The following is a 27998-nucleotide window of genomic DNA, read 5'->3' on the forward strand; positions in this document are numbered from 1 at the left end:
CCAGGGGGGCCTCCTGGGGAGTTCCATAAGGAAGTGCTATTATAGTAAACCCTAGTTGGATTAGTAGAGAACAATCTGCGCTACCACTGTCATCTCTTCATGGGTTTTAAAAAGTTTCTTGAGCATCCCTGGAAACCTGTGCCTATTTGTAATCCTCAGCCTCCCACAGTGCTGGGATTACAGACATGAGCCACCATTCCCGGCCCTAAAAAAACAACTTTTAAATCACAGTTTTTAAACATAAAATTTCTGAACTACAGTATGTCTGGATGATAAGCTTATAAGGGATGTGTATGCTCCTCTTTTTACTTTTTTGAGTTTTCTCCAAATTCCTAAATGAATATATGCATAAAGAAAACCATTATTAAAACATATAGGCCAGGCGTAGTGGCTCACGCCTGTAATCCCAGCACTTTGGGAGGCTGACGTGGGGGACCATTTGAACCTAGGAGTTCAAGACCAGCCTGGGCAAAAGGGCGAAACACTGTGTCTAAAAAACATACAAAAACTGGCAAGCATGGTGGCATGTGCCTGTAGTCCCAGCTACTCAGGAGACTGAGGTGGGAGGATCACTTCAGACTGAGCCATGATCCTGCCACTGCACTCTAGCCTGGGCAATAGAGTGAGACCCTGTCTTTAAAAAAAAAAAAAACATGGGCCAGGCACAGTGGCTCACACCTGTAATCCTAGCACTTTGGGAGACTGAGGCAGGCGGATCCCGAGTTCAGGAGTTTGAGACCAAACCAATATGGTGAAACCCTGTCTCTACTAAAAATACAAACAAACAAACAAACAAAAAATTAGCTGGGTGTGGTGGCGTGCACCCGTAGTCCCAGCTACTCAGGAGGCTGAGGAAGAAGAATCGCTTGAACCCAGAGGTGGAGGTTGCAGTGAGCCAAGATTGCACCACTGCACTCCAGCCTGGGCAACAGAGCAAGACTCCATCTTAAAAAAAAAAACCACACACACACACACAAAACCAACACACACATACATATAAACGCATGAACACATATTTCTTTAAGAGGAAGACTATCTGATATACCCTTAAACATTCACAGATTTGGCAACTATTTTAACTATTTGAAAAGCCTGAATGACCCTGAAATGTACTTCAGTTCAATATTTTGCAGCAGCATGAGTGTGAATTTCACCTCAGAGCTCACATGTGGAAGCGAATCATATGGCCGGTAAAGAGTCTATTAGCAACCAGGCATGGTGGCTTACGCCTGTCATCCCAGCACTTTGGGAGGCCGAGGCAGGCAGATCGCTTGAGGTCAGGAGTCCAAGACCAGCCTGGCCAACATGATGAACCCCATCTCTACTAAGTACAAAAATTAGCTGGGCATGTTGGCACATGCCTGCAATCCCAGCTACTCAGGAGGCTGAGATAGCAGAATCGCTTAAACCTGGAGGTTGTAGTGAGCCAAGATCGTGCCACTGCACTCTAGCCTGCATGACAGAGCAACACTCCATCTCAAAAACATAAATAAATAAAAGAATCTACTAGCTAGTAAATAAAAGAATCTACTAGCTATCCAGTGTTCACATTTCAGTAAGGATCTGAGGAAGCTGCTTAATGTTTCATTTGTACTTTACCGCATTTCCTAAAAAAATAAATATATACTTATATAAATATTAAAATAATATATAAGTATATATGCTTATAATATATTCATATATATATATGTATGCGTACCAGTTTCTGAAACTCTTAAGATTCTCAAAGATTTCAGGGCATATATTTCACAACTGTCAGTCTTCCACATGATATAAACTGTTAAAATAGCATCTCTATGGAAAGCAGAAAATAAAGCTAGTTTGTTGAAGTTATTAGATCAACTTTATATACTATATAAATTTAATTTAGCAAAGCAGTAGTTTGGAATTATACATTAAGTTAATATGCATTTTTTACTCTCCCCCAAGTAGGTATTATAAAGGTGATACACACTGGTTAAAACAAATGAAAAAATAATTCAGTTCCATTTCCCTCCTGAATCTCACTTCCCTGAGATAATCACTGTGAACAGCACAGTGTATGCTGTTTAAGAATTTTAGCACCCATATGTTTTTTATCTTACACAAATGGAATTATTCCACACACATACTTCCATGGACAGTTTTTTACTACACAATATTTTGTAGCTATGTTTCTATGGCGTAGTTATTGGTCAACTTTATCTTTCTTAATTGTCACATAATACAATTTATTAAACCAGTGCCCTACTGGTGAACATTTAAATTGTTTGATTTTTTTCAATAACAAAGAGTGTTTCAATTAAAATCTTTTACACATATTATTGTCCACCCTTGTAAGTGAAATTAGTATGTCTAAGGAAATGCTTATTAAAAATGGTGATCACTACCCTCCAAAAACAATCATGCCAATTTATACTTCTAACACCAACACGAGTGTCCTCTTCCACTGACATCCATCTTTATCCTTTTCATCAATCTTGTTTTACATTTTCTTGAATATGAGGATTAACACTTTTTAGATGTTATAATGATCATTTATATCTTACTCATGTACTCTGCCTAAGTCACCTTTTTCATATACGTCCAAATATTTGTCTCAAGTTTATCATCTCTTTTCCACTTTGTCTATGGTCTTTTACCATTGCTCAATTAAATTTATGAAGCATTTCCCATTATAGGTTCTGGCTTAGAAAGATTTCCCCTATGACAAGATCATAAAGATGCTTTCCTACAGTGTCCTGTGGTTTTATGTTTCATATTTAAGTACTGAAACCTCAAATTAGGGAAAGGATATGAGGCAGGGAGGAAATCAGTGTTTTCCCAAATTAATTTTCATTAACACTAACACCATTTATTGCCTAATGTCTTATTCGTCCCACTGATTTGACATTCTTTGGCATATTGTAAATTTCCATAAATATTTTACATTAGCACCTGCTCTATATTCGTAGTTCTAGGACATTTCCTATCCCATTGCTATGTTTCTACCTTACTTTCATTTTAAAAACTTCTTTAACTCCTCTTGAGAATTTCTACTTACAGAGGAATTTTTTAATAAATTAGAATAGATGTAGGGAGTAATTTGGGAGAAAATGGACATTTCTGCAATATTGGGTCTTCCCATCCAAGAATATGATGTGGCTCTTTTTATTCAGGCTTTATCTGTCCTTTTATAATGTTTTACTAAAGTACTGCATATTCCTTATTACATTTATTAAGTACTTTTGAGTTTTTATTGCTACTGTGAATAGATTATTCTGCTATGTACAGAAAATCAGCTGCCTTTTTGCCTAAACTTTTTAGCTCCATGTTTAGAACATATTTATCAAAGTATTACTTGTGTTTGATTTTTTTTAAATTGAGGGCTTCTAGAAAAGCAGGTGTCCTCCTGCCCAGTCTCAACTCTCCATGACAACAGTTAATATTTCTTGTAATTTTCCAACTGATTCTCCTGAAATATTCTAGGTATATAATCAGTCTGTCTGCAAATGTTAATAATTTGGTCATTCTTCTTCTATAATTTATTCTTATTTCTTTTCCTAGTTTATTGCCTTGTTTTTCCAGAAGACGCCTGAGCAGTATTTCAGTAGGTCTCTTGGCTTATTTCCGGCCTTAATGGAAAATCATCAGTGCTTCACCATTAACTGTGATGATCACTGATAGCTGTTAATAATTGTCATCAAGTTAACATTTCTATTCCTAATAAAAGTTTTTTCTTCTCTTTGTTTTTGAGACAGAGTCTCACTGTGTTGTCGAGGCTGGAGTGCAGTGGCACGATCTCGGCTCTCTGCAACCTCTGCCTCCTGGGTTCAAGCCATTATTCTGCCTCGGCCTCCCGAGGAGCTGGGACTACAGGCACATGCCACCATACGTGGCTGATTTTTGTATTTTTAGTAGAGATGGGGTTTCTCCACATTGGTCAGGGCTGGTCTCGAACTCCTAGCCTCAAGTGATCCACCCGCCTTGGCCTCCCAAAGTGCTGGGACTACACTGCGCCCACCCCTTTATTCTCCTTTTAATCAGTAATGGATTTGGGATTTTATCGGTATCTTATTTGGACATTTTTGGTTTTTTTTTTTGGAGACGGGGTCTCACTCTCTCACCCAGGCCTAAAGCACAGGAGCAGTGAAGGCTCAATGCAGCCTCCAACTCCTGGGCTCAAGTGATCCTCCTTGCCTAAGCCTCTCAAGAAGCTGGGATTATAGGCATATACCACCATGCCCAATTAATTTTTCTTATTTAGAGACAGAGTCTCACTCTGTCACCAGGCTGGAGTGCGGTGGCACGATCTCGGCTCACTGCAAGCTCTGACTCCGTGGTTCAAGCTATTCTGCTGCGTCAGCCTCCTGAAGGAGTAGCTGGGATTACAGGCACTTGCCACCACGTCCAGCTAATTTTTGTATTTTTAGTAGAGACAGGGTTTCACCATGTTGGCCAGGATGGTCTCAATCTCCTGACCTCGTGATCAGCCTGCCTCGGCCTCCGAAAGTGCGGGGATTACAGGCGTGAGCCACCATGCCTGGCCTTCTTATTTTTGTTTGGTACAGACAGGGTCTCACTATGTTGCCCAGGCTGGTCTCAAACTCCTGGGATCAAGCAATGCTCCCATCTTAGCCTTCCAAAGTGCTGGGATTACAGGCATAAGCCACTATGCCCAGGCATTTGGCCTATTAGAGCATTTTCATTTGTTTTCACCTAATTATGTTTCTAGTATTAAATCAGTCCTATTTGATCTCTGTATATTATTGTTTTAGTACACTACTGAGTTGTATTTGCTAACACTTTATTTAGAATTTTTCGATCTATAATATAAGTGAGATCAAGCTATATTTTCTTTTTCATGGTATCTTTGTCAGGTTTCAGAACTGGGGTTATTTAATGCCTTTTGCAATATGCATATTTTTAGTTAACTTCAAGTTATTTAAGTTATTTAAGATGGGTCTTTCTCACCATGACTTTTGCTTTTTAAAGGAAAACTAAGCTTAACAATTACAAATCCAAAAAGTACACAAGTAGTTCTTGTCAAGTGGACTCAAAACATGTAGAAGACTTACTAGGTAATCACAAGTCTCCATTTCCAGTAAATAAAGAAAGGTCTATGAGTCAAGTGAAGTCCATGACATTCTGGATGTCCAAGAGAAGTGCCCTTAATAAGGGTGGTCAACAAAAACACAATGAGGAGGTACCAGACCCTGTCATGGACTTTTTAAAGCCAACAGTAAGCTCTTAAATAAAAATCAAGCCTGAGGATTCAAACAAAAGCCAGCTGATATTACAGGAAACGCTTTTCCGGCCAAACCCTAAACTACTTAGGATGGTCTGGGCCCCCTGAAGCTAACACCAATCACATCAGAGTTCAAGGATTCTGTGCCAAGGACAATACTCCCTGGGATGCAAGGCGGATGCCACTTGCCACTTTTGTTGTTTGGAGAATAATCGGCCATCTATAAGCTGTGTCATGCACTCTCCTCCTGGATGGGCTCAAGAATTGAGACTCTGCTTGGTATTCAAGTATTCTGGGATAAGTCGTAACTGAAATGTTACGAAAGTCAGTAAGAACCACATATAGAACCACCTCAGAATGAGGGAAACAACACAGAAGGAAGGAAGGAAAGAAGCCTAAACAAACTAGTGTCTCTGAGTTTTCTAGCCAAAGATCATCTGGATTTACTAAGTTTTGTTAAATATCAGAAAGTACTGTTCAGGCTGGGTGCGGTGGCTCATGCCTGTAATCCCAGCACTTTAGGAAGCCAAGGTGGGCGAACCACTTGAGGTTAGGAGTTGAAGACCAGCCTAGCCAACATGGCAAAACCTCGTCTCTACTAAAAATACAAAAATTAGCCAGGCGTGGTGGCATGCACCTGTAGTCCCAGCTACTCAGGAGGCTGAGCCAGGAGAATCGTTTGAACGTGGGAGGTGGAGCTTGCAGTGAGCCAAGATCGCACCACTGCACTCCAGCCTGGGCGACAGAGCAAGACTCAGTCTCAAAAAAAAAAAACCACAAAAAAACAAAAAGTATTGTTCAGATATATATCCATGTATATATAGTGAGGAACAGTTTTTAAACTAATGTGATTAGTACTATTCTTACTGAAGAGTTTATAAAATGATATAGTTTGAGGCTAATTCCTTTAATTCTCACTGACTTCCACTGTAAATAACCAGGTATTTATGATTAAGTTAGCTTGTATTCACATGCCCTAGATATAAAGAGAAAATGTGTGATATTTGACAATATCAAGCATACTGTGAATTTTCTTAATCTCAAATAGGCCAAAAACAGTTTTGGAGCCACATACTATAGCCATATATTTTGCAGAGAAGTGGAGTGGGGCTTTTTCTTCTGTATTCCTGTTAAGGAGACAACACTGGTCGTGTAGGTAAGGAACAAACTAAGAGCATCCACAAAATGTTTCATATACAGAGTTGTTCCGGTTCCTTACTGGAGTGTAGTCTAGTCATCCCACGTATCATCTGATGGATTTCTAGAAACTACCTGAGCAACAAGTGTCTGAGACCTCTGCTGCTTCTAACAAGCCAAATGCCTCACATTACACAGAATGCCAGTAACGCAGAGAAGCCTAGCCCTTCTCCAACAGAAAGTTTTATTTCCACTAGGATAATGTGATTCTAGAGTAGTGCTGTCTAACGCAGGAGCCCCCTACTAGCCCCTGTGGTTTCTGAGCACATGTGGTTCAAGTGTGATTAAGCAACAGAATTTTAAATTTTAATTAATTTAATAGCTACATGACTCATGGTTATCATATTGGACAGTGCAGTTTTGCAATAAAAAAAACCATCATGACAATACTCCCTAAAATAGAGAAAAGAGAATTACTTTTAGTGAACATACAAGTCAGAGTAGAAACTGTTAGCTTCAGTGTAGAGTTTCTGATAAAATACAGACTCGGCCCTCTTTTGTCTATCCTAGCTGCTTCTTTATATAACTAGCAAGAACAATTAGCCATTTTAATTGTGACCTGTGTGTACACTTATGGTCTACGATAAAATTTTAAGTAAGGTCTTCTGCCTTGATTACAGTAGCTAGTACTCATCAAGGAAAAAATATGTTCAAATCTCCCTAAATAAATGTGAATTTTAACAGTCTTAAAAGCAGGGCCTCAGGCTTAAGCAGCAGTTATATCATCCAGAGATTTCTCAAACTATTTGACAACAATACATAATACCGTAATTTATAAGACTCTGCTGAGTATTTTCTTCCTATAGATGCTAGTGGGATAACCACAGAATAACTTCTGTTTCATCTGGTCAGAAAAACTTCTGCTACAGACCTTCTATTTTAAAGTCAGTATTAAAAAGAAGAAGAAAATGCGAAATATTTTATGCTTCACACAATATCTTATGGCAGACATTCTTATTCAGTAACATTTTGGAGGGTAGGAAAAGACATTCAAGTTTGACTTTTAAGTTATAACAGAGATTTATTAAGGATATTAACCACACAGCACATATAGATGAAGCTTATCAATCTATTCCATTATTTAAAGAAAAAATATTTTAGAACATTCAAGTATCTTTACCTCGTAATGAACAAACTGGTCCATTTTCTTGATTCTTAGAGCGCTTACTTCTGAACTGACTTGGAATATCTAATGAAAGGTCTTAAAAGGAGAGATAAGTAAATAAAGAGCTGTTAAAGGCATATATGTCTACTCAAAAATAATTTCACAAACTGATGTATTTCTAGATTTCTCTTTACACTTATTTTTTGAAGGAAACATTAAAATTATTTTAATAAAATATTATATAGCCACATGCCACATAACTTACCTAGGAATGGATCAAACTTTCTAGATTCTGTCCCACATATGAGGCAGTTAACCTCATTTTGGAGAATGCCTCCGAATATAGCCGTGACAACAGTAGATGCTCCATTTCTAAACAAAATCACCATATAGGAAAATATCTCAGTAAGAAGCCATCTCTTTGACACTTAAAAAACTACAAATATTTGTTAAAGCCCTACAGATGACTCCCTTTGAGGGAATATTTAAATCATTTATTTCTAAGTTAAAAAATAATATAAAAATTTCAAAACCATAGACACATACTAAATAAAAGGTTTAAGCCACTGACCTCCCCCAATGCCTTCATCCAATCCCACTACTTTCCCCAAGAGTAACTAACACTGGCCATTTGCTATCATAACAGATCACATGCATGAGTCTGCACAGGGCGACATGACTCCTTCCATTCCCTCCCCAGGTTAGGCCTCAGAAGGAAGAAACTGCCTTGTATTGGAATCTTTGCAAGGCCTTTCATATTTCACAGGGAACTCTCACAATTACTTGACTTTGAACATCCTTGATCTGAGATAGTTTTAGAGTTTTTATACAGCCATCTGTCAGATTTGGGGAAAAGGAAGTAAAGGAATTTAATACAGATTTAGTAATTACTGCTGTAAGCAGGACTTCACAATTGAAAGTGCTGGATATTACTGTCAAAAACACTTTTTAAAAAGCTCAATACTGCAAATAATTTCCTTGTGGAGATGAAGAATATACTGTTTTAAGAACAATTTTCAAAACCATCTGCCCTAATGTTACTTAACCTTTTCATGCCTCTGCTCCATCAAATATAAAACAGGAATACAGAAGAGCACCCACCACAGAGGCCCAGTGTGGAGACGAGAGAGTTGTGTATGTGAAGTGCTTTTAGAAGAGTACTTACCAAAAATAAAGCACTTAAAGTGTTTGCCACTATTTTATTCGTATGAAGTCAGATTACACCTGCTTCTTGCTTTTATGTTTTTCCCTGAGTGTGTATCTTAAACAGGTACCTCATTCTTCCTGACAGCTACATGGTGTGTACACCATGTATTTCCGTGTGTACACGGAAGCAAGAACCACCAAGGAAGTGTACCAGTGAGACCTGGAGTAGCAGGCACTTATTATAGCACTTACTACATGCAGGCTCCATTCCAAGCACATTCTTTCCATCTATTCAATCAATTAATCTTCACAACACATCAGAAAGGTAGCTACTGTTCGCCCCATGTTGTAGATGAGGACGCTGAGGTTAAGTTGGCCCAAGGTCATACAGCTGGCCTGGCCTGAATATCTGCTCTAACACGGCTCTTTCTCTTAATTTAACCAATATAGTATTAGTGGGTATTGAGGTAGTTTCAATTGTTTGCTATCATTAATAGTACTACATGTCTATTAGCCTTCGTGCACTTATGGAGTTACTTGAGCCAATACACACTCTTTTTTGCTAACAGCAATATAATGTGGTTTCCGTCACTTGAATCAATTACTCCTAAAACACTGAACTGTATTTTCTAGGCCACTTTAAGTTAAACCTACTGCAATGATGACAAAACCTACTCAAACAATTCTATTTGAAAAGTCTGATTCCTTTTCTAGGAAAAGGCTTCATTCTTTTACTGGCAAAATAAATAGGCTGTAACTTTATTATTACTTTTTAAAGTATTGTTTGTAAGACATACTGTCTTAATAAGTTTTTTGTTTTTTGTTTTAAGATGGCACTGGGGAAGAAGCATTGGGAGCTGTAGGATCTAGTGGCCATTTCAGGTTTAGGTTTAATATCTGTGTCACTAAAAAAGTACATAGCAAAAAAAAAAAAAAAAAATCCTGCTGAAAATGAAGGGACTCTAACTGACCCTTTCATGCTGATGTTCACTTACAAGGTTGCCTTTAATTAAAATGGAAACTGCTTCATTAAGAATTACATTTAGACTCAATGTAGTTCTTCCTTATAATCACTTCCTCTGAGAAATGGATACTAATCAAGTTTTTAGCTGCCTGACCTGTTTGACATTAAGTTTCATACATACCATGACTTAATATTCAAAATCAGTTTCATTTAGTATAACCACAAATGTTTAAATATTGAATACTTGGATAGGCTCTTATAATTCTAGGGTCCTTTAACTGGCACGAATGATTTTCTATGTACTATAAAAATCACATCTGCCACTTACTTCTTCCATGCCACCATTCTCACCTTCACCTTCAGTAGGGGTAGGTGTGTGTGTGCACAAGTCAACAAAGACATTACACAAGAGAACCTTTTTCTAGTTGTAGCAAATATTCTTAGATCCTGAAATGGCTTCTCCAATGCACTGAACGAAATCTGAATTTTTAATATTTGATAATGTTTGGTTTCTGTCCCTAACTCAGTAATGAAACTTGCAATTCCTAATCTTTAAAATGTCATGAAAAGGGATAGATTAATACTGAAAACTCATGAGGCACTAAAAGAACATTCTATGAGTATTACACAGTGTGATTCCACAGGGTGCCCCAGGCATCATGTAAAATCATAAAGACATATACCCTCTCTCACCTCACACAGCCTATCCATGATAGAGCCCATTTCAATATCCTTTGTGGATGAATATGCCATGATAAAATACAAAGCAATTTTTCATTTAATACTCTTTAATTTGGTGCTAGCAGGTAGAACAATTCTCCCAGGTCACAGGTCCTTCCCTTTCTATATTGTATTCTAATTGGAATCACAGCTACTAGGACCTAGAGGGACAATCATTTTGAGAAGTATGGCAATTCACATTGGTTGCCCTTTTCCAACACTGCTTGGTTAGCTATCAGCCTGCTTTGCCATTAAAAAGAAGTAGTCCTACTACATCCGATTCATGGGCTGCCAGGCAATACTACAATGACACCTACATGTTACTTACTCTTTTCTTTCTTTTTGGGGGGAGTTTGTCTTCTTGTAAATCTCTCCCATGTAGCTCAATAGTGGTGAAACTTTTCAAAACATCTGAATAAAGGAGGCTACAACTGACCAAAATCCAGGCTAAAATAACAGTAAATCTTCCCTTCTTCAAGCAAAATAAGTGTTCTGATCTCAGTGTATGTTTGTGGGCTACTAGTACATGGGAAAGCAATCCAAAAAACTTTATTCATATTGAGAAGCAAGAAAAACTTCTGAGAACTTACAAATGCCTCGACTTCATTAAAGAACAGATAAACTTTAGGAAAGTTCAAGTCCACAATGAAGCTTTAGGAAAGTTCACATTCGAAATGTTTTAAGCTTTTGTTTTTAGTGAACAAATATTATTTTTGTATATGAAAATTAAGTCTTCTGCCCATCATTCAATATATTTGGAGGAAATCTTTTAAATGCTAAACTGTACAAATATTGTACAAATATTTTCTATTTTTTCAAGATTTAAAATAATCTATACCAAGTAATCACAGTCAGAACTAAATCAGGATGCAAATACAAGATGCCTCTGGTCTGGAAGCAAGAGGCATGTGCTAGTTCACTGGGGCACAAAGTTCAAGAGCACGAAAAGTTCCAGCAAATGTCTAGGAAACCCCTCCATCTTCTGTTATAAATCCAACACACAGTTAACACCAACAGAAATGTCTGAGGCCTTCCTAAAATCAGAAGGAAACGAAATCTTACATGCAACACTTGTTACTTGCAGATAGAGTAGAATTCTCCTGCAGAATTGCTGAGCGGGAAACACCATTGAAACCGCCCTGGAGTTCCAAGTGTAGGTGGTCCAAAAGGTAGCGCATGAATTCATGGGCGTCTTGCTGTTGATAGCCCCTAAAGCAAACAGAAACGGTCACTTATAAGGCTGGGGGGAAGGGCTCTGTGTGCCCAGTCACACCAGCAAGAGGCCAAGGCGTGGGAAAGGACGGCAGCCCCATGCTCACAAGCACAGCGAGGTTTCCTTCACGCCCGCAAGCTCTACAGGTAACAGAATTTCTCTTCAAGAATGAATTCTGCTTAAAGATAGGTTTGAAAACCAAAAAATATTAGAGCTAATTGGACTTGCAATGATCTCCTCACTTCAGAGGTGAGGAAACTGTGGAGGTGGGGGGGCGGTATGTGACTTCCCCAAAGTCCTACAGCAAGAGAGTAACAGAGATGGGACTACACCTGTGTTTCCTGGTGGACTCTGACTCTTCTCCCTGCCCACATAACCTCTCTAGAAGATGCTCCAATGTCACAGCTTCATCTCTTACCCTCACTAGAAAATCAGGTGTGAACCACTACTATAAGAAAGGAGAATTTAAAATTATTAATGACTCCTTAGATTGAAAGATACTAATTTTTAAACACTGGCTGAAAGGAAGAAAAACTTCACTGAAAGAGTTAAAGATGTCTAACCTTCTCTACCTGCATCCTAACTTCTGACTTAAGACATCTTTTAAATAAATAAATACTTTTAAAAAATGCATTGGCTCACATACAGTTATGCTCTATCCTAAAACTTGAATTTATATAACAACATATTCTTAGGTTACTTCTTACAGTATAGTCAGACAGGAAACTATATGAAATTCTTATACGAATACAGATCAATGACAGAACAGGAATGAAGGCAGACAAAATGAAACTGGTACAGGTGGAAGGTCTGGGAAGTTACTTGGATAAAATAAAGCAAGCATTGTTATATAAAGTACTTTTATAAAACTAAAATAAAAAAGACTTCCGTCTACATTTTGCCAGCATGGAAGGTTCTCTTTAATCTAAATCATTAAGTTTTTCTGGCCTGGTCTTAAGATTCAAAACTCCCGCTACTCTTCCAGGCAGTGGTTCCACAAACAAAATTTCTTCCAACCAGAGTTTCTGTCAATATATATTCTCCCCCTTTCCTGGAAATTCTAAATTATGAAAACAATCTCCCTAATAAATGGAACTGTGGAACTTAAAGTCAGAAGTTACTCTGGCATTTCACTATAGCTTTTTCTAAACTATCTGGCAACTAAATTTCAATATATATGTTCAAGTACTTCTTCTAAGGCTCATCAATAAAAATGTTACTTTGCACCTGCTTGAGTGTGAAAAGCAGATGTTCCAAATAAAGTAACATCTCAGAATACAGACACATAAAAGGACTCATGTGATCCCACCACATACTTAACTGTGACGTGCCTGCATGTTACTGACTATTCTGTGTCTTGGCAGTGCCAGTGTATAATCTGTATATATTGTATGTAGAAACAGACATACATATGTATCATCTAAAATACCTAAGATACATTAGAATTTTAGGTTCTGCTCATATTTAAAATATCCTTGACATTAAAAAAAGAATTATAAAGTTGTTGTTTTGGCCAAAATATCTGCAAATAAGTTAAATGTATTCCTACTCGGTATTTGGCAGCAATCATGACTGAATTTCCTCAAAACAAAAACACCAGAAAACAAAATGACAAAAATGAACACAAATGAACTTGTGTTTACAAACACACACACTAATACAAAAGCAAAATTCTTGGCTACAAGAATGAAAATGGTTTAGATATAAAATATCAACAGCATAGTATTTTAAAATATTTTTACAAATATCCCAAAAAGACTATTGTCAAATAAAACTTTAAAGTATCACACGTGGCCAGGCATGGTGGGTCACGACCGTAATCCCAGCACTTTGGGAGGCCAAGGTAGGTGGATCACGAGGTCAGGAGTTCGAGACCAGCCTGGCCGACATAGTGAAACCCCATCTCTATTAAAAATACAAAAAAATTAGCTAGGCATGGTGGCACGTGCCTGTAATCCCAGCTACTTGGGAGGCTGAGGCAGGAGAATCACTTGAACCCAGGAGGCAGAGGTTGCAGTAAGCCCACATCATGCCACTGACTCCAGTCTGGGCTACAAAGAGGGACTCAAAACAAACAGCATCACATGCAAAGATCTATTTTTTGTCTACAAAAATCCTTTACATTGTCTATAAACCTGAGAAAAGCAAGCAAACATAAGAATTATGTTTCAATGCTTATGCATCATTTTAAAACAGTAATTATAACAATAACTGATTAAAAAAATAAAGTTCCATCTTGGGAAGTCAAGGCAAATATATTAAATCAGACTGTACAAAAAGACCTGATTTGAATCATCAAGAGAGTTTCCTGAAGAGTGTTAGCTTTAACCGGGACCCTAGACAAAGAGATAGGGACCACAAGCAAATGCTGTGGGCAGAAGCACGTGACACAGACAGCAAAGCAGCAAGACAGAGCTGTGTTAAGAAAAGCAAGGAGTGACAAAGTCAAGCAAAAAAGACTATCAAAATTACAGAAGCACATTTGCTTGAGCCTAGCACTTTCTCTCTTAGATACCTGCACGTGTATGTAAAAGACTACTCACTGTAGCACTGTTTAGAACAGCAAAGACTAGAAACAGTCCATAGAGCCACTGGGAGGGACTTGGACACAAATGATGATAGAACTAGAAAATGGTCTGAGGAAGCTGTTTGTATACTAGTATGAATCATCTTAAAGGAGGGAAAAACATGATACATCACCAATTACGTTAAAAATTCCATAAACACACACACACACACACACACACACACACTTGCCTGGATATGTACACACAATATCTGAAAGGATACAGAAAACTCTAGTAACTATGGTTGCTTCCAGAAAACAGAATGAATGGCTAGAGAACAGAATAAAACATTCACTGCATATTCTTTTGTTACCTTTTGAATTCTGAACCACATATGTTTTTGCCTATTTAAAAAAATACACTTTAAAGTATTTTTATGAAAAGCAAAAGGATAGAAAGAGCTGAATATACTGAGAAATCAAAAGAAGTGTGGTAAGTACACATGTATATTGGAAAAGGTCAAAACTTCAAGAAAATTTTCCCTGCTAGGTAACTGGCTTTTAGTTTCAGTGGGGAAAAAAGAATAGGCTTAATGATTTCTCTTTCCAAAGCTGCTGATTACATTGAGGGTGTGTGTTTTGGGGGTGTGTGTATGTATATATATTTGTGTATTTAATAGATGAAAGTTGTTTCTACTTCTACATGCATGTTTGTATTTCAGAGTCCTCATATTTCATCCCAAAGGGATCAAGTTCGCTAGACACTGTCATGTGTTAACCAAGGAAAATGGGCTTTTTAAACCTAAAAAACATTCCTTTGGGATTATAAATAAACATAAATCAAGATTCATGCACTTACACACAGGCATGCTATAAGAATCTGACCTGCATACCTCGTAGAGTAAGAGCTGTAAAAAGCAAGCCCCACCTCCCTGCCTCACACCTGGGCATTGTGCAGTGACCCTGCACTAAAGCTTTATCCATGTTATAATCTCAAGATCCAGATCTGACCAAGAGAAAAATTGTTCTTTGATTATATATGGGGAACAATCTCAATTATTGCAGAACTAAGAGCAAGCCCAGCTAAGAGTACAAAAGCACCCTATTCTCATCAGCCATTAAAGAAATTTAAGAGTTCATGATATCTGAAATCTTCCCCAGACACTCCACATGCTAAATTCCTCAGCCTGGTTTCCTTATTCCTTCATCAGTAGGAATATTCCAATATGAAAATTAAACAGCTAAAAACTAAATCATGCTCACAGTTGGGCTACAGAAGCTAGAAAGGACAGAGACGTGGAAAGATGTACAGGAAAAGCAGATTTCTACTGTATAAAATATGATAATGTTTCTAAGCTTTCAAGAATGAAGGATCTTGGTCACCATGGGGATCAAGAAAACAGTATCAAATTAGTTAATGGGCCTTGTTCAAGGTATGTGGGCAAATCACTGTCAATACATCTATTATTTGCCAACTCCACAAACACCTGGACTCTAATTTTGGTCATTACCCTACTAGACGCATAAGCTTAAACAAGTTGCTTCTCCTTTCTGTCTCAGTTTTGTCTCCTCTAAAATGGGGGCAATATTTCCTACCTTGACTGGAATTGTGTTCTTGCTTGTTTTTTAATGAAGACCAGATATAAAATACCCAGTGGGTGGCACACAGCAGGCATTCAATAAATGGAAACTATTATTATGTAATAATAAAACACAAAGACTAAACCTCTATCAAGAGTCTACCAGGTGATTATGTTAGAATTTTTTTTTTATTAGGTCCAGACTTGACTAGTGGTAACTTAACTGTCATTCCTACCTTTCACACTTAGAGTCAAGACATTCTCAAATTCTTATGTCTTTCCTGAGAGGAGATCTAAATGGTATGATACATAAAAGGAGTTTCTTTCAAAACAAAGACTACGGTTAACTCGAGTTACTCACGTCAGATCCTTAAGGCTAGACTCTTTAGCAAGGCAACAATTTAAAGTCCTTTGAAGTTAATTACCTTTTAAATATATCTCTATATTAACAATACATCTTTTTAGGCAATAGAGCAAGAAAGATCGCTAAGTTTACTACAGCATGGTGTTTTTTTGTTTTGTTTTGTTTTTTAAAAAGGAGAAGGGATGTACATTAGGTGCCAAAATTGTAACTAGTAAGAACCATGACTTGCTTCAGAAGGGTAAAACGGGCAGAAGGTGGCCAAGGCTGCTGTCAAACACCTGCAGTGCCTCAAAGCTGCCATCATCTGAATCCCTACAGGGATGACAGGCCTACGAGAAGAGGCAGGAGACTCCTCTAATAGCTAGGTGTATAGCAGAGGTGTATTTTGCTCAAGCGAGGCGAGACAGAAAGCATGGGCACCACAGCAGCTCTCTGGCCACACCGGGATGTGGCACAGCCGCCTTCTAGAGAGTGCGTCCCAGGCCCTTGACAACAGCCTTCCCAGAGCTTCCAAACTCAGTTCCAAACAGTTCATATAATACCATGCACTTCTACTGATCATACTAATTTTTTTAGCTGGAGTAACAAGACAGTGTGTGATTGTAATTATTCTATGTTGTGAAAGGATTAAGGAAATTTTGTCCAGTATCTTTTCCTAGTGCACATAAGTTATTTATAAGGGCTTTATGTTTATAGCAACAAAATACCCCACCTCTTGTTAAAGACATTTCTACAGTCTATTATTTAAATAAACACATTTGTTTAGTCAGATGTATTCGATTTCTACTCTTCTTCTTAAAAAGAAAAAACACCAAACTAGCGTTAAGTATTTAGAATATTTAGAATACAACCACTTCATTAGGAATTATTTCAGGAACAGTATAGACACTAATATTAATGTTTTAAAATACCTTTCTTTAAATAATACTTACCTAAAGTTTGGCATAATCTTCCAAACAACATAAAATAAGGACTCTGGGCTAAATGCAGTCTGGCTGCCTTGCCATAAAGCACAGAGTGTCTTTCTAAACTCTTCTACCAAAGACCTGCAAAAGAGGAAAGGACAGTGCCCTCAGCTTAGTGAGAGGCTACAATTCCAACACAGCATCCACTCGTCTAAAACGCATAACACATACAAAATGAACACTTAAAAAGGATTTGGTCTTTTCTGAAGAAAGTCTGAAAGATAAATAAGAGCATCTCAAAAACCCACATAAATAGCAGTAATTCTGACAAAGCTAATCTGTAACCATATGGTTAACTCTGAGTGTGCCAATGTACCACTGTATTTCTACACTCTGAGTTAAACCATGCAAGCAAACAATACAGCACTGGGTGAGTTATAGGCCAAATTACTTAAGAATGTACGTTTTCAAAATGCAAAACAAGCATTCAGCTCTCTTTCTCCCCCTCCTGCCTTGTCCTTCTTGCCACTCACTAGCACCCTCAGACTCCAGCCTGTGTCACAAACCTTCACCACTCGGCTCTCCACCAGTGACCCTCAACTCCAAAAGTCAGATTTTCTCATGACTATTTTTACGTAAACTTCTCCAGTTTCCAGCAGGAATTTTCTGCTGGAGATCCTGTCACTTTCACCTCTATGTGCACTGACCTGCTCCAGCATCTACTGCTCTCTGTACACCCTCCTATCACCCAATATCCACACTCTTCTCGCATAGGAATAGAACTCTCATTTTTTTCCTGGGCATATAAACTCTCAAAATAAAAAATTGAGTGTGTCCAAATTCTGGGAAATGTCTTAAAAAGAAGAGTAGTCCTATATTAATCCTTTCCTTCTTCCTGCTAGGAATGGGGACGGAGTTGGGGAGCCCCAGCACCATGGTGGACTATGTGGATGGATAGGGCCTCTGGAGGTTGGTGGAACAGAAAGCCAGGAGGAGCCGGATGGCTTTGTCAAACTACCCTGGACAGACAGCCTCTGACTTTTATGTGAGGAAACAAACCATGGATGTTTAAGTCACTTAACTCTGGTTTTCTACACCTGTGGCTAAACTGATCCAACTCAACTTCAACTTCCATAGCTGTCAATATAAGCACCATATTTTTGGATACTTGATTGATATCCCAGAGAATCTCAGTATCTTCTTTCTCAACCCTCACGATCACGTAGGACCCTGGAATACAAATCATGTTTTTGACTTCCTAATACTTGAACCCTCTTCCTATGTTTGAGAATCCCCACTTTAAGAGTTTGCCTCCCACTTCTAAAGCTAAACAGCCAGACACTTGCCTTCTCAGGCTCCCTTGCAGTCAGAGCACAGGTACATAGCCTGTGACACAAAGAAGTGACACATAGTGACACAAAGAAGAAGGGACGGCACCAAATCCTCTCTGGTAGCAGTGGGGACAAAGAGCACCATCCGGAGTGCAGGGCAGCAGCATGGCCGCGTCCGCCAGCACCCATCTCCAGCAGTGCTGGCAACAGGAACTCTGCTGCTGCGCTGGGCACCAGAGGCAGTGGTGGCCTTACAGGACAGTTCTGTGGGGTGACTGTGACTGCAGTGCTGCTGCCTTGGACTCCAGACCTGATTTTTCACTCACCCATTATGATTAGCTCACCAATATCCCTGCAGTAAATTCCTTTTCTGCCTAAATCAGCCAAAGGCAATTTCTGCAGTCTGAAACTCAACCCTGCATGACACGAATACATCAAGTACTACGTTAATTCTTCTCTTAACTCATACACATGTATTTTTTCTGCTGTTTCACTGCTGTCCCCTCTGACCTGATTGCTGTAGAGTGCAAAGCCTCCTTGAAAGTAGGCACTTTCAACTCATCCTAGATGCTGCTCAACTCATCCCAGATGCTGCTGTGAAGGAAACTCCCTTCAAACACCACTTGTAGTGATGTCATTCCAGCCCTGCTCCACGCCTGGCTTCCCAGTTTCCCTGCACTGTGACTCTGGCCCTGCTGCCCACCATTCTGACATGTTGAGTCCTACTCTCCCTCAGCCACCAAGGCAGGACAGTGTCAAATCACAGGATGGTCCCTCAGAATGAGTGAGAATGGGAGTGTGTGGAAGTGGAGGAGCAGACAGAGAAAACATTCAATACATAAGGAGTATGAGCCACAGTCCTTCTGAAAAAAGAGCTGTAAAATTAAGACACGAAAAATGTACCCCCTACAATTGTCATAATGATAGATCTTCTGAACCACAAATAACGGAGGTCTACACCAAATGAGGATACAGGACTGGTTCTTAATGAGCACTTGTCTGTTTTTTCCCCCTCTCTATATCAACCAAAAATTGACTTTATTCCCCCACAACTAGTTTGTTGACTACAAATTAATTTCAGTATCCAAGACAGGATTACCTAATACTGTGAGACAAATCAGTTCACAGGGACTAATAAGATTCATCGTTGCCTACTGGTAGAACTGCATTTCACATCTAGATGCCAATTCTCCAATGCCCAAATCTGCAGTCAATAAGCAGAATGCTAAATTTATCCCTCCTGTTATGGTAAATAAAAGAATCCCAATAAGGTTTTTTGTTTTTTTTTGTTTTTTTTTTTTTTGAGATGGCATCTCGCTCTGTCACCCAGGCTGGAGTGCAGTGGCGTGATCTCGGCTTAGTGCAAGCTCCGCCTCTTGGGTTAAAGCAATTCTCCCACCTCAGCCTCCTGAGTAGCTGGGACTACAGGCGCCCGCCACTACGCCCAGCTAATTTTTGTATATTTAGTAGAGATGGGGTTTCACCATGTTGACCAGGCTGGTCTTGACTGACCTCAAGTGATCCACCCACCTCAGCCTCCCAAAGTGCTGGGATTACAGGTGTGAGCCACCATGCCCAGCCGGAATTCCTACAATTATTAAGATTGCCAGCTAGATACTTAAACACAATTTTCAGAAGATTTTTTTTTAAGGCATGTGCCTGTGAGCTCACATAATATAATGGGAACCACCAGTGAGAGTAATTTGTTTTGTAACTCAAAGCCAAAAGGACATATTCTTGCAACTCACACATTGTTATCCCCTTGGCTCCTGGTGTGGTATGTCCGCCTTCCTGCTGTTTTCCCATTCCTTAACTCCACAGCGGGCAGTTCTTTGAAATAACAGCAAAACTGCTCAATGTTACTATTTTAAAAGGAAGGGAAAAATATTGTAAAAAGAAAAGAATAGGACTGTAAAGAAAGTTGATGAAGCCTACATATACATTTTGAAACTGCAATTTTTCAATTGTCTCATTTAAATTGTATTCAATGCAATCTCTTGCATTCAGTTTCTTCATTATGATTCTTCCTTCTAAGAAAATAGTATAGACAGATGACTTTGTAAAAAACAAAAACAAAAAAGAACTGAAAACAAAATCCCTTTTCAAAACAATCCCCAATTTTCCCTCCAGTTATAGGAGTCACCATTTCTTTCTTTACAGTTGCTTGTTTCCAGGTATTCAGTAATTTCCTCAAATAAAAACAAACCATGAAGCTGACCATATTATTTTGATACACTGTACAGAATCATAAGGAGAATTCGGTAGTAACTATAATTTCCTCTTTGAGCAAGAAGAGGTAAGCTGAGAGGCAGTGCCTTCCCGGAGAGATCAAACATGCCTTCCGCTTCTTATCAGCAGTGTCACCTTGGGAAGGTCATTTATTCTGGCCTTTGATGTCTCATTAAAATCTAAAAGTATGCAACTTTCAAAATAATTTATTCTACAAAACTTAGATCAGCCTTGTTGACTATTTTATTTTTACTACTTGTCTCATATTTTGAAGACATCTCATCTTATGACCTTGATTAACCCATTTATGCCTAGTGTTCCATTATTGGAATGCTAAGTTTCTAGGAGTTATTTATATCTTACTGCTCAGGGTCATCGACAAGGTCTGGTTTTTCATACAAAAAAAATTGCAACTTCTGGCATAAATGGGTTAAGACTCAACTAATGACTGAAATAAGCTCTTTGAACAAGGTTCTCTGTAATCCAGGGTCTGCAAACTGTGGCCCACAGGCCAAATCTAGCCCTCCACCACGCAGCTCTTAAAGCGAGTTTAACATTTTTAAAGTGTTGTTTAATTAATTAATTAATTTATTTATTTATTTTGGAGGCAGAGTCTCACTTTGTCACCCAGGCTGGAGTGTAGTGGCACCATCTTGGCTCACTGCAACCTCCACCTCCTGGGTTCAATCGATTCTCCTGCCTCAGCCTCCCAAGTAGCTGGGCCTAGAGGCACACGCCACTACGCCCAGCTAATTTTTGTATTTTCAGTAGAGACGGGGTTTCACTATGTTGGCCAGGCTGGTCTAGAACTCCTGACTTCAGGTGATCTGCCCTCCTCAGCCTCCAAAAGTGCTGGGATTACAGGCATGAGCCACTGCATCCGGCCCTAAAGTGCTGTTTTAATAAAGGGCAGGGTGGTGGGGGAATATATGAGAGAGACTGTAGCCTGAAATACTAAAATGTTTACTATCAGGCCTTTCACAGAAAAAGTTTGCTGACCTCAGTTCCAGCCTATTCAAGAAGCAACCGGAAATAACCGCAAACAACTATTCACTGCCGGACACTGCTGTAAGTATGTTAGACAAATTACATTATTTAATCTTCCCAACTACTCCATGAGGTAGGAACTACTGTCCCCACTTTTACTGATGAGGAAATGAAGGCACAGGAAATTAAGGTATCTTGCCCCAAACCATATGACTAGAGTCAGTGGTAGACAAGATAGGAAGCCAGAGCCGTTGCTCTTAACCTTTAATGTCAGACGCTTAAGCTCTGACTGCAGTGTTACCTGAGTGACTGAAGGATGGCGTTCATGAAACACGTGTTCCCCAAATTCCGAAGGCCTGTGGCACAAATGGCAGTGGTGCTTCCCTGTAAGTGGTGCAAGAAGAGGCCATCAGTAATGCCAAGGAAAGGCCAACTGTTTCAAACATCAAAGCTAAGGCAAGGCCTCTGAAACTCTAGCACCAAGCCAATTTGGAATTGGTCCTTTTCTGTCCAATGAATATTTGAAACAAACTAGTCTCTGTATAAATGTCTGGATATTTTTAGAAGGCTGTTTCTGATCCTGGGGTTGTTCTAAAAGGAAGTATTTTATGGAAAGCTTATGAGGAAATCACCATTAATGAGTACCATGGAGTACACAATGCAAAAAACAGGAAATCCTTAAAATAACATTTAAGATTTAATGCCTTTTTAAGATTCTATAAAAACTAAGAAAAATGGAAAAATATAAATATATATGCCCCAAGTATTTTTGTCCCCAAACTTTTAACTCTAAGCCATATATAAATGACCAACACGCATTTTCCTAACAATGGGATATTAATCTTGAAAAGCTGCCTGAGGCCAGGCACCTCACCCCTGTGATCCCATCACTTTGGGAGGCTGAGGTGGGTGGATCACCTGAGGTCAGAAATTCAAGACCGGCCTGGCCAACATGGGGAAACTCTGTCTCTACTAAAAATACAAAAAGGCCGGGTGTGGTGGCTCATGCCTGTAATCCTAGCACTGTGGGAGGCTGAGGTGGGTGGTCTGCCTGAGCTCAGGAGTTCAAGACCAGCCTGGGCAACACGGTGAAACTCTGTCTCTACTAAAATAGAAAAAATTAGCCGGGCGTGGCGTGCACCCATAATCCCAGCTACTCGGGAGGTTGGGGCAGGAGAACTGCTTGAACCCAGGAGGCTGAGGTTGCAATGAGCCAAGATCATGCCACTGCACTCCAGCCTGGGTGATAAGAGTGAGACTCCGTCTCAAAAAAGAATATATAAAAATAAAAATACAAAAATTAGCCAGGCGCGGTGGTGTGCACCTGTAGTCCCACCTACTTGGGAGGCGGAGGCTGTGGCAGGAGAATCACTTGAACCTGGGAGGTGGAGGTTCCGGTGAGCCCAGAATGCGCCACTGTACTCCAGCCTGGGCTAAAGAGCAGGACTCCGTCTCAAAAAAAGGAAAAGCTGCCTGAACCTAAAGACTTAGTCTTAAAAATGAAGGCTGGGTTTCCTGATGAGTAAGGAGTGTGAGCAGGTATTAAGAGTGAACTGTTTTCTAGGGCAGAGGAGCACAGCAGTAATGCTGATGGGAAGAAGGTGCTGACAGATGGACTCACTGGGGTCACAGCAATAATCGACAGTACAAGTGGCAAACATTGTGTAAAATACTCCAAATCCAAGACACACATTTATAAGAAAGTCTGTAACAGGTAACTTTACATGTTAGAGTTGTAACAAAACAATGATTAAATCTCAACTAACTCTTATATTTGAATAAATTTTAATTACTTACATTTACTTTTAATAACTTGCTGTTTAGTGTGGAGTTTTCCAAAAGTTTTCTTTTCCTATGCCTATCAGCTGTGAAAGCTGAGCTATTAAAACACAAACAGATAGTGAAAAAGTTATTAATATATGCATGCTACACCACAGGTCAAAGAATAAACTCCAGCTGCCCTCAAGACCTAGGGCAGGGAGACCTCCCTGACTGCTTCGTCAGGCCCACTGGGGCCCACACGTATTTGAAGTTAACTGAGGAACTCTACTTCCTTGGAAATCCCCACTGCTCCTCCAGCAGAGGTGGGCCAGACACCGCTCGTCCAGCAGAGGTGGGCTGGATGCTGCTCCTGGCAAAGCTGGTCAGAAGATGCAGCCCGTGGGACACTCCCCACCACCACTCTCACTGTCTGACCCACTGCGAAGCTTCACAGAGCAGAAGGCTCATTCCTCACAACAAAAGGAAAACCCTGGCCTGACACAACTGTTCTGAAATTTAACAGTAAGTCTCCACATGCTATGTCTTTCTTAATTTCGATATAAAGATGTCATGTTTTGCTCATTTGTCTTAATAGATGAGGATATGATCTGAGTTTGAGGAATGATAAATAAGTTACAGGAATATAGGCACATGTACATTCATTAGATGCAGCTACGCGCCAAAGGACATTCCAAAACACGTCCTTATCAGTGCAGAAATTCTGAATTAAAATCACTCAAAATTTTTCTTGATGTAAGAAATATTTTGCTTAAAATTTATCAGAAAGTTATTTCTATTTTCAAAAGGTCACTTTAAAATTTTTGTATCTCAGGCAAATTAATCTAAAGCAAGTAAAAATTATGGTTAAACAACACAGACTTTTAAGGCCGCCAATTATTTCCCACCTTCTAAAAGTACCAAGTTAATCCAAAGTAAATACATAATTATTTTTTCTTACAGAACTTCCACATGAATTATGTCTTTGAAACATGAGAACTAGTGACAGTTGCTTCAAACCTCAAAATATTCTTCAGAACTGTATGTCTCTCTCACAGTACTGGTAACTGCAAGAGGAAGAGACCGATTCCATACGCTACAGTGTTCAATTATTCCTCCACAAATTCTGTGAAGTGGGGAAGGTAAACCACAAGCATAGTATGTATGCTCTTTATGACAATGCCTAAGAGTTCATTTGCAGTTGTAACCTGTATCAATAAGGCATTTCACCTTTTAAAAATGTAAGTTACTACATTTTATCCTCAATGACTCTCAAAATGCAGAATCTTCTAGATCCCTGCTATCTAATATAGTAGCCACTCACTCCAGGTGGCTATTTAAATTAATTAAACTTGAAGTTTAAAATTCAGCGTCTGAGTTGCACTAGCCACTTTCCACGTATGGCTAGTGTTACCATATTAGAGTGGATAGAGAACACTTCCGTCGCTGCAGAAAGTTCTGCTGGACAGTGCTGCTCCATGGGGCATGTGGAATAGTCAAAAGTTAAGTAAAACAAATATGATGGTAGTTTCTAAATTCCACTACAGATTAAACCAACGTTTGCAAAACACACAAATGAATCTAGGTAATGTTTTTCAACATAGGAAATGGACTGTAAGGTAGACTTTTCACTGGGGCCAAGCAGACGTGTAGACAGGTGGTCTGTGACACCTTTCATCTGATGAAGTGGTCAACGGAAATAAAAGATTTCCTAACTATATAAATGCATGCAGGTTCCCAAATGCCCTCTTTTCCCTTTGATTTAGTTCTGATTAATTTATTTCAGACTGAGAGGGTAGTCTTTACCTAGAGAAAACCATAAGTGGCAGAAAAAATATTCTGGTAGCCACCCACTTCTATAACAAATAATCAAGTTACTAAGACCTTTACAATGACATCACCACACCAAAGAGTGATACTACACATACATTCCTTCAGGAATCTCAGACTTCATGTTTATTGTGAACACTTTCAGAGAAAATTAAATATTTTGGATCTGTGTGTATCTGTCTCTAATCCTAGATAGGGCTCATCAAATTAGAAGAGAAGCACTCTGAAAAAGAGCCAAAAGACGACAAACCAAAAAGTACTTAAACCTGAAGTACTTTAATTGGTTTAAAGAAATCATTATTCTTCCAGTATCGGCTTTATAATCTAGTTAGTCAATGAGACATACATGTCTGGTTTTAACAAACACTACGCAGTATTGCCCTCAAAGAAGTTAGGTTATTTCCTTTCAGTATGCAATTTTGAAACATTCTATGGGCTTTACACTTAAGTTTGTTAAGGCATTCCTGCTTTGTGCATGTTTTCACAATAACTTCTACACACCAACTGCCAAAATAAATTAGATGGCACTTAATGATTTGGTGTGATGTACACAGATTTCACTTGAGTCAGCAGTCATTCCACAGCCATGCTTCTATGCACTGTAGCTTCAAAGGCATGGCTAGCTGGGTTTCTGTTTATTGCTTCAATCTTGGGTCCAGTGAGTTTTCTCTAACTAAGCTATTTGACTATACCAAGAAAAGTCTGTTCACACATAAATAGTTTCATTTCTTTATGATGACAAAGTATTCATAGCTCCTTGTTAATGTCAAGTGATATTTAACTGCCCCTAACAAGCAAGGAAAAGAAACTAGGATCCTGTGCTATTGCATAGATGCAAAGTGGACAATATGTTCATTAAACCTAATTTCCCTTAAAAATGATGCATAAATATTGCATTGGGAGTTATACCTGATGTAAATGACGAGTTGATGGGTGCAGCACACCAACATGGCACAAGTATACATATGTAACAAACCTGCACGTTATGCACATGTACCCTACAACTTAAAGTATAATAATAATAAATAAATTAAAAAAAAAAAAAAAAAAGGCCGGGCGCGGTGGCTCAAGCCTGTAATCCCAGCACTTTGGGAGGCCGAGACGGGCGGATCACGAGGTCAGGAAATCGAGACCATCCTGGCTAACACAGTGAAACCCCGTCTCTACTAAAAATACAAAAACTTAGCCGGGCGAGGTGGCAGGCGCCTGTAGTCCCAGCTACTCGGGAGGCTGAGGCAGGAGAATGGCGTGAACCCGGGAGGCGGAGCTTGCAGTGAGCTGAGATCCGGCCACTGCACTCCAGCCTGGGTGACAGAGCGAGACTCCGTCTCAAAAAAAAAAAAAAAAAAAAAGTTAAAGGACAAACAATAAAAAAAAAAAAAATGATGCATAAATAATAGTGCTTCCTAGTAGACCTCACAATACATTTGACAAGGGTTTTCTATTATCAAAAGTAACTCTATGATGATTTCACACCTTTTTCTGCCCTTTCCTTGTACCCTCAAAATTCCCCTTGCAAATAAATAAAACTCATCGACAAAAACCCCACTCAAAAATTCTAAAAAATACTTCAACCCCATTCTTAGACCCTTCTTTTTCCAAAGGCCTCTTACTTACTTTTCCAAGTTCTGTAAGTGTTCTCTGACTTTCTGTACCAGTCCCAGCTTGGTGTCATTGACCACAAAATCATCACAGCGATAACTGCAAGGAAAGTATTAATCAATGTGTGTAAAGAGCTTGAGGAAACCACAGTAATGAAATCACTAAAAGGCCTGGCTGCTGCCAAGATGATCACATGGCTCTGCAGGCAGTTACTGCTGGTGGTAAGTTTAAAGAGGACCTGGAATTCACAATGGAATGTTTTTCAAGAGTCTTTTTAAAAGCCACGTAGGCAATGAACATGAGCTTCTTTTCACGTTTTTTACTCAAAAGCTCTTCAATTCCTCCTTTGAAAATGAAATAAGCTGCTACACGTGTTACATTCTTTTTAGTGGTGCCTAATACATGGAAAATGAAATAAAAAGCACCGAGTCTTTTCATGTAGCATTAAGCCTAAAGCTTTAAGGTAACACTTCCCAACCCAAATTAATGGGGAATTGGGGGGAGGAGAGATTTAAGTGAAAAGCAGTGAAAAGGTAATTAGCCTGTAGGGATATCTGAATAGAAAAACTAAAGTTAAAGCTGCACATTTTAAACAGAATTTAATTAAAAGAGATTGAATTCAGATGAGTTGAGAAGAATGATCTTTCATTCTGAGGCACTACAAAACAAAAGTATAAAACAGTGACTATATCATTCAGGCAATTGATAAGTGCTTTGAAGAAAAATATTTAAGCTATTTTTAAAAACCAACACTCTGTGTGTTTTACAAGACAATAAGCAAATAATGTAACAAATCACACATAATATAAACTTTAACTTGTACGCATTAACATTTAATTTTTTCCTGGGATAAGGCCAATTTTAACAAAAACAACTGACAAGCTGGCACTAAGATATTCTTTTGAATATGCAGCTTTGCATGAAACCACTTGTTATTACTACCAAAGAATAATAAAAATAACCCTGCCATTCTCAGCAAACAAAACTTTGAAAGCACAGCAATTAGTAAAAATTAGGTCATCTCTAGCAGAATCCCAAAAAATCTTATATCTGAAAACCATTTTATTAAAAAGAGACAGAAAGAAAGAGAGAGAAAGAGGTGGGAAAAAGCAATTTTAAAAGATTACACAAAAAAGCAGGCTTGTGTCTTTTACTCAGAGAAATGAAAATTTTAAGTGGATGCTTTGAAAACTGTCACTACAATGTTATATATGTAATTATTTAACACATACTCTCATTAACTGACCACCCAGGCAGTCATTCAAGATTTCTCTAACATATTCTGAGTGTGTAAAGTCAGTTCCCAACAATTCCACAAATAGCAAAAGCAGTCTTTTATATCCTGGACCATTTTC

The 27998-nt window shown here is 38.8% G+C and overlaps 1 protein-coding gene and 1 long non-coding RNA gene across 7 annotated transcripts in view; one reads left to right on the forward strand and one right to left on the reverse strand.

Moving 5' to 3' along the window:
- Nucleotides 1-26660, forward strand: part of LOC139364453 (uncharacterized) — a 33750-nt gene extending 7090 nt beyond the window's left edge. The window contains exons 3-7 of one of the 2 annotated variants that reach the window (XR_011626449.1): nt 3526-17951; nt 21440-21534; nt 23018-23167; nt 23391-23736; nt 24175-26660. This is a non-coding gene — a long non-coding RNA (uncharacterized lncRNA). The remainder of the gene's footprint in view (nt 1-3525; nt 17952-21439; nt 21535-23017; nt 23168-23390; nt 23737-24174) is intronic. The other variant, XR_011626450.1, reaches the window with a different exon arrangement.
- Nucleotides 1-27998, reverse strand: part of LOC105488850 (ubiquitin specific peptidase 3) — an 88749-nt gene that overhangs the window by 12820 nt on the left and 47931 nt on the right. For all 5 annotated transcript variants that reach the window (XM_011753323.3, XM_011753347.3, XM_011753340.3 and 2 more), the window contains 8 exons: nt 26659-26742; nt 23251-23332; nt 21755-21837; nt 19986-20099; nt 16934-17047; nt 11401-11547; nt 7774-7880; nt 7524-7604 (listed from right to left, as the gene is read on the reverse strand). In XM_011753323.3, the coding sequence (XP_011751625.1) occupies nt 7524-7604; nt 7774-7880; nt 11401-11547; nt 16934-17047; nt 19986-20099; nt 21755-21837; nt 23251-23332; nt 26659-26742 (812 nt within the window). The remainder of the gene's footprint in view (nt 1-7523; nt 7605-7773; nt 7881-11400; nt 11548-16933; nt 17048-19985; nt 20100-21754; nt 21838-23250; nt 23333-26658; nt 26743-27998) is intronic.

This window comes from Macaca nemestrina, chromosome 7 (genome assembly GCF_043159975.1).
Source record: "Macaca nemestrina isolate mMacNem1 chromosome 7, mMacNem.hap1, whole genome shotgun sequence".
Taxonomy (NCBI): domain Eukaryota; kingdom Metazoa; phylum Chordata; class Mammalia; order Primates; family Cercopithecidae; genus Macaca; species Macaca nemestrina.